The sequence below is a fragment of the Empidonax traillii genome, unplaced genomic scaffold, assembly GCF_003031625.1.
Source record: "Empidonax traillii isolate 1590-97213 ecotype Southwest subspecies unplaced genomic scaffold, ASM303162v1 scaffold206:size1282135, whole genome shotgun sequence".
NCBI lineage: Eukaryota > Metazoa > Chordata > Aves > Passeriformes > Tyrannidae > Empidonax > Empidonax traillii.
In genome coordinates this window covers 82798-89906 of record NW_020955399.1, presented here as the reverse complement: position 1 = coordinate 89906, position 7109 = coordinate 82798, and the positions used below count along the sequence as shown (strand labels likewise).

Genomic DNA, 7109 nt, shown 5'->3' with positions numbered 1-7109 from the left:
ATGTAAAGAGATTATGGTTTATGCACAGGTTTCTTTGTACCACGTAAAGACTGCCTTGAACATTTTTTTCATAGGAGGAGATCAATCTTCTGCTATAGAAAATGCATAACCAGCAAAATTCCAGCTTCACAAGGGGCACAAAATTAAGATAATTAACATCAAAATGCTTTTTGTCACCTAAAAATCTAGTTTTAAACACTTACTTAGTTCTCTCACCTATTAACACTTTGGATAGGCTCAGTAAAGGAATAATTTTCAGGGTACTTGTCTGTTTTGGTGGATACATGTTAGCAGAGGACAGTGGAAGTCTAGCCAAGGGGTAATGGAGTAAGAACTTGCCCCCAGATGATAGTTTCATCACAGCTTCAGTCGGGCAATTCTTCTGTGGGACTGTGCAAATCACAAACACTTTCGCAGCTAGTTGGGAAAGATGCAGATGAACAAAATGTTTCTGATAACTGCTGAAAGCTTTGAATCTGTGAAAATACTTTGGGTACCTTGACAGTTCATCCACAGTCATATGTATCCTGAGATTTACCTAGGTATTAACCTATGGACAGGGCAGGAAATGAAACTGTCTCTACGTGATATAGCTGTGAATTCACATGAAGAAGACAATTTCTGGGCCTCCAAAAAGGAAACAAAAAAAGCACCTACAACTTGAAATACTGCAAAGAACTCTTGATTCCTTCAAATTTGAAAACATGAGTTTATTTTGAAATGGTCCATTTTGGAGAGATTTTCTATTTACATTTTTCTCATGGTCTTACTAATACATCACTGAGTGTGCTGCAGTAGTAACACTTTAAAAGATAACACATCTTCAACAATGTAAAACATTCCTAAAGGAATATCTTCCAGTTTCTGTCTGGTCAATTTTAAACATTACTGATGTGCATTGATTACTAGACCTTAACTATTTCAGAAAAACACGACAACTGGATTACAGTGAGCTAATCAATGCCACTGAAGAGAACACCTCTAGTCTGAAGGGCAAACCTAAGCTCACTCTTTTGTTCTGCTCTTAGGTAAATTATTGGAAATCAAACCTTTTTCTCATCGAAAGCTTGATCAGAATGGGACACCAGTGCTAATATGTATCAAGTATCTTCTGCTGTGAGACCTTCAGACAGTCCTTTTTTCGAGTGACTTGGTAAAACCCAAAGCTGAGCCAGTTTCTACTGACCTGTCTGACAATATACCAAACCACTGACTTTGCTATAGTAAATGTAATGTTTTATACCAGAATATTTCTTCCCCACTAACACTGTTTTCTTGTTACGCAATGCTGTTTCTACAGCTGTTGAACAGCAGGGGACCAATGGCAACTGCCTTCTCTCTCTGGTGCATGTTGTTTTTCACTGACTGCTGTTAAGAGCTTTGCTGGCCACATTAGGATATGAGATTGTGGTATGGAGGAGACTCATGGTACCACGAAGTTTAGGAGAGGATATTAAGAGTTCATACCCCTCACTGGTTGTGAGGGGCACTGACCATTAACTTTTGGCAAAGAATGGTCAGAAAAGTGTGAACGGAAACTTTTTTTGGCCTAGGGCCATAGAATTGGTGTATTTTTCCTTTTCTACTACAACTGCAAGGGAAGATTTATCTGTTCCCATGACTTTCAAGGGCTGAGCCAGGTAAAGATGGAGGAGCTCCACCGATATTCAATTAGAGTTGTAGAAAGTATTCATAATGAAATCTAACTCAGAACTTTCCTGGCTTCTGATTTCATAGGAGAAAGTTCTGAAAGAATTATTGTGTGTAACCAGGAATTCACTGTCTGTTGTTCTAGTATTTTCACACTGTCTTTGAGTTAACTGAAGATATTTAGGTTTTCTGTTGAAGTATGGGAAAATTCTAGGTTTTGAGGTTTATTTGGTGGTTGTTTTAGTTTTTTTTTGTTTGTTTGTTTGTTTGTTTTTTTAATTTGGTTGCTTTTTAAAAATTCTGTTAAACCAGTGAATCAGTGTGTACTACCTTCTAATCTGGAATTTGAAAATGTGAAAAATGAGAGTGAAAACTGGGGAGGTTTCTTAGATCCCTCTGTTTATGCATTTTTGTTCTAGTTTGTCCATGGAATGAGAGGGATATGTAGGGTTATTTATAGATAATTTCTAAATGAAAAATACAATTGCATTTCCTATATATGTTGCACAGAACAGAAAGAAATTTGTCATATACATTAGCTACCTTTTCAGGAGCCAGAGCTTGGAAAAACTTGAAGTCCTGAATGACATTTGCATGTTGAGCCTTTTCTAAAACTAAGGGTAATCTGGTAAGGGACTTCCACCTGTACACACAAGACAAAAAAAAATCTGGTGTTCCTATCAAAATGATAATTTTGAATGCAGCATTCTTTTCTAGTTCAAAAATGAAATTATTTTGAAATATAAATTATTCCATCTATCTTCAAAATGTAATTTATATTAGGACCTTCGTATGTGTTATGAAGTGCTTCACTACCACTTTATGATCAATCTAAATATGGACTGTCATCTGTAGAAAGCAGAACATGTTAATAAAACACTTCTTGTGACAGCCTTGTGCTCACTGTCTTATGGCTTTTCAGCATTTCCATCAGCTTTAACTACAATTCGTGAATGCAACTTTTGTAACAAAGAAGGTTTATCTTGCTCATACGTCTGGTTTCCAAACTTAGTCATGAGAAGAAGCTATCTAGAGTGTATGTTAGTGCAGAATAACACTGTTTCATTTATAATGAGAAAAATTAAGTCAGGTCACATAAACTACGGAATTACGAACTACAGGGAGAAATTGAGACTGTTCTTCTGTACGGACCTATCTACCTGCTGGCAGTTTTCAATAGAGAACCTGAGATGCTTGTTTATACTGTAAGAACCTATGCTTCTCAGCTGGGTTTGTGCCCTTTTTGGGTATGTGGACGTTGGAGGAATATTTTCCCCCAGCTTTCTCCTGGAAAAACTGGCTGCTCATGGCTTGGATGGGTATCCCGTTCACTGGGTAAAAACTGGCTGGATGGCCAGGCCCAGAGAGTGGTCATGAATGGAATTAAATCCAGCTGGCAGCTGGTCACAAATGGTGTTCTCCAGGGTTTAGTTTTGGGGTCAGTTCTGTTTAATACCTTTATCAATGATCTGGACAAGGGAATTGAGTGCAGCCTCAGTTAGTTTGCAGATGACACTGAGTTAGATGCATTGTCTGCTGGAGGCTTCAGCAGCATGTGGCTGCTTTTTTTCCCGGGTCCTCTACACAGCTAAGGTTTTTTTCATTTGCTTGCTCTGTGTAATTAATATGTTTAAATGTATGATAGCCATTCTCCTTTACTGACATATTTGAAGAATCCTCAAAAAGTAGTCACAGTTTGACACAGACGTGTAATTTGTGGAAAGTTTCTTTAAGGTTAGCTGACTTAATGACAGTCTCTGATTTCAGAAATTTCAAACTAGCTGCTGACTATTCGAAAGGACTTCAGGGGTTAGTCGTTCAAACACAGCCAAGCACTTCTTTCTATTGAAGAGTTACTGTTCTGACTGCACTGAGACTACTCATTTTAGCAAGAACTCCATGGAATAACAAGTGTTAGCAGTACACTGAATTGAATTGGGTGACAGTAAAACACCTTAGAGATTTTCCATTGTCCCAAAGCGCTTTGGTTAAAAGACAGCCCCATCCTGCACATGGTATATGAAATCTTACCACTAAAGCATGCACGGCTTTTTAAGCCCTGAAGTGTTTTTTTTTTCCAGATTTGGACTACTTTGTTACTAAAGACACTTGTGTGTGTTGCTGCTGAAGATATCTTTATCGGTGTTTTTGTTCACTTGGTCAACCTACTAATTAATGAACCAGGGATTTCAGGATTAGAAATATGACTTAAACTAAAGGACCAAGCCTCTCGGACTTGACTTATAACTAAGCCATATCCCTTGAGAACTCTATCTAAAAGAAAAGTCCAACGATGCTATCGAACATCCAACATTTATGGCAGTTTCAGAAAGTCATCATCTGTGAATCCATTATCCATGTACGTGAATGTATCCATAAACACCTCATAAAATTTGAGATGATAATTTTTTAAATGGAAAGATCAAATTTGATTTATTCTTCTAGAAGGATTTGTGTTTTGGTTGAAACTATTCACAGTAAGATTTTTTGATATATTTTTGGGGATACCAGAAGTATAGCAACTTCTGGAATATGAAAGGCAGCAGGTTTGCTAACCTGAACAGTGTACATAATATACAGTCTGTAATTAGGCTAAAAGCTGAGACAACTATCTAGTCATCAGTATTACTGAATTCAAATCTTGAACCTAATTGTGACAGTCACCTAATCATAAAATTAAAAGATTTATCCATGCTGGATAAAAAACACCTTTAAAAGCAATTTTTCTAAATAACTCATAGAAGTAATATTTTTCTGGCCTTCAGGTGAAAGATGCTTTTAAAGTATATTTTCAAAACTGTTCCCCCAATCATACATGAATGCAAATTTATGAGATCTTACTTGTCTTTGTCCAGCATGAGAGGATATTCAACCTTCTTTTCCATAGGCTTGCTTTCCTCTCTAATTATAGCAGTAAAGTTATTAACATCAGGAGGCAAAATCAACCGACTGGTATCTGATAATTCAAACTTCCTAGATTGTCCAAAGTAACCAAAATAGTATCCATTCTCGGCCTGCCAAATCCTACAGACACATTAGAAGCAGCACCAAAGGACAGAAAGGAAAAATGGATACTTTTAGAAGTGGAACAAAATTGAGAAAATACCTGTCTACGATAACAAGTTTTGCAGCACTGTTCTAGGGTTCAGTATGCTAGTCATAAAAGAACACCAAAGAGATTGAACTTCACTGTATAATGTAATTTGAAAGTAAAAACAATTTCAGAATGTTGTTGTAACAAACAGAAAACAGTTCATCTTTATGTTTATGAAAGTGGGGAGTAAAGGTACCAATATCTTGAATTGTTCCTACAGTAAGGTGATGCCACCGGAACAGGATTTACACAAAATTTCTTCAGTCATATTCCCAAAAAACCCAGAAGAACCCCTTTGTTAGCCAAGAAGAAATATTAGTTTTCCTTAAAGCATCTTCAGACTTCAATGGTTTAATTGCATACACATCGATTAGATGAAATACTTAGGTTCCATATCAATTTAACAAGTATTGAAAGCTAAAATAGGATTAGAACAGGAGGTAATTTCTAAAATGATGGAGCCGTTACCTATGCATTCAAGGTCAAAAAAGGGCTGAAAAAAGTAATGACAGTCTACAAAAGGTCTGACTTCCTGGGAGAACAGGAAGTATTACATTAAAAACAGCTCTTTCAGGTGCAGAACAGAAAATGCACCCAGTGTTTTATTTTAAGTTTTAGCCTCTATACAAGTCCAGAAAGAAGAGAAACTTTGAAGACAGTTCAACTGATTTGCTGTAGCAGTAAAAGTATTTGTCATTTCTGTACCTGACAGAACCATCAGTGGATGCTGTCACTACCACATTTTTCTCCTCTTCATGAAATAAGTCAACCACTTCAGTATTGTGTGGCCTCCAGCAGAGCTTCTCCTTTACTTGCTGAGGGAAAAAAGCAACATAACCACATTTGAGGCAGTTCTGTATCCCACCGTGGTTGCTAGCTTAGTGGACATATCATCATGTCTTTCAGAAAATTAGAAGAGATGAAAAATAATCCCCTCTTGAAACAGCCTGCAAATGGTATATGGTAGAAACACCACTAATGGGACGTGGGTACATTAATTCCTACTGTACCTTCTTGGAACACAATGGAATAATGCTAACACCATTTAATTATGTTCTTCTTGTTTTTCACAACATCAAGGCATTATTTCAACCACAAGACATGATCTTTATATGCAGGAAATATCTTTAGTCCCTCTGCAGCTCTGCTATCTTATCTTGGTATAATATTCAAATTAAGAAAATCTGATAGATTTTTCCTTACTTTCTTTTTATTTTGTGAATCTTCTAAGAATGAGGCAATGTTCCAGCACATAACGTATCCCTCTGTTTAAGAAAGGAGAAAGCAAAACATCAACAAAATTCATTAGTGCTATACATTCACTTGTTGCTGCCATTAATAAACACGGGGCAGAATAAAGCAGGGAATACAGGTCAGTTATTTTACAGTGAATGTCACTATCTCATTGTCAAGCATAGAGTAGAAATAATGGACTATTAATTAATTAATATGCAAAGAAATGTATAAACTCATTGTGAGCAATGTGTCATTAACTGGAGAGGTTTGCAATGGAAAGAACATAAAGTTTTTTCTTTAAATTACACGAGTGAAAAATAAGAGTCATCTTGCCAAGACAGTTGTCTATTGAACAGATGAGGTACAAAAGCTTCCTGGGGATTAAACTGGTTTCCAATCCTGGTAAAACGGACAAAGTTTGATTAATTGTATACATAATGATAGTTTAATGTTTTACAACCTTTTAGTGCACTCTTGTGAAACAAGAGTCAAAGAACCACTTTCCTTGACATCCACAACTGCTACATTGCCTGCCTAAGCTCCCTCTTTTCTGATGAAGTTTCCTCTTATTTCTCATTTCTGCTAATAGACAGAGGAATCTTTCGTGTAATTCCAACTTCCATACCAGTCACATCTGATTTCTAGGACTGTACATCTGCAAGCAAGTGAGGAGGCTGGCAGAGAAACTGACCTTTTCCTAACAAGGAAAAATCTGTAATTGGAACAGGGAATTGGTAGCAGCTCTGCAGAGAAGGGTGCAAAAAGCATAAAAAGCAAATACACAGTGACACAAACACAAAAAGGCGAAAGGAGAGTATCAAATGAATAGGTAATAGTGTGGCTACTTTCCCACAACTAATTAAAAGTCCTGTTCAGTGCATGCTGCCTTCCTGAACTCATTTACTGATTTGAATTAGAGAGGGTGGAAACTCCTCTTCATTTTCATTATCAAAGTCAAGCTGTGGCTCAATTTTGAAACAAATGGGAAAAAAACCCTCTTGTTCTATCCAATTTCTGACAGCATAATAGCAGGAACTTGGCTGAAAACAGTTCTAATAGTTATTTGAAAAGAAAAGTAACACATTAAAGTAAAAAAGTCTCTTATGACAGACCCGGAGATGGAAAATTG

The 7109-nt window shown here is 36.7% G+C and overlaps 1 protein-coding gene across 5 annotated transcripts in view; it reads right to left on the bottom strand.

Moving 5' to 3' along the window:
• Window positions 1-263: 263 nt before the first annotated feature.
• Window positions 264-7109, bottom strand: part of WDR64 (WD repeat domain 64) — a 77912-nt gene continuing 71066 nt past the window's right edge. For 2 of the 5 annotated variants that reach the window (XM_027887294.1, XM_027887298.1), the window contains 5 exons: window positions 5948-6009; window positions 5450-5559; window positions 4492-4674; window positions 2194-2293; window positions 265-390 (listed from right to left, as the gene is read on the bottom strand). In XM_027887294.1, the coding sequence (XP_027743095.1) occupies window positions 358-390; window positions 2194-2293; window positions 4492-4674; window positions 5450-5559; window positions 5948-6009 (488 nt within the window). In that variant the 3' untranslated portion in view covers window positions 265-357. Of the gene's footprint in view, window positions 391-2193; window positions 2294-4491; window positions 4675-5449; window positions 5560-5947; window positions 6010-7109 lie in introns of those variants that run through there. The other 3 variants (XM_027887296.1, XM_027887295.1, XR_003571601.1) reach the window with 3 other exon arrangements.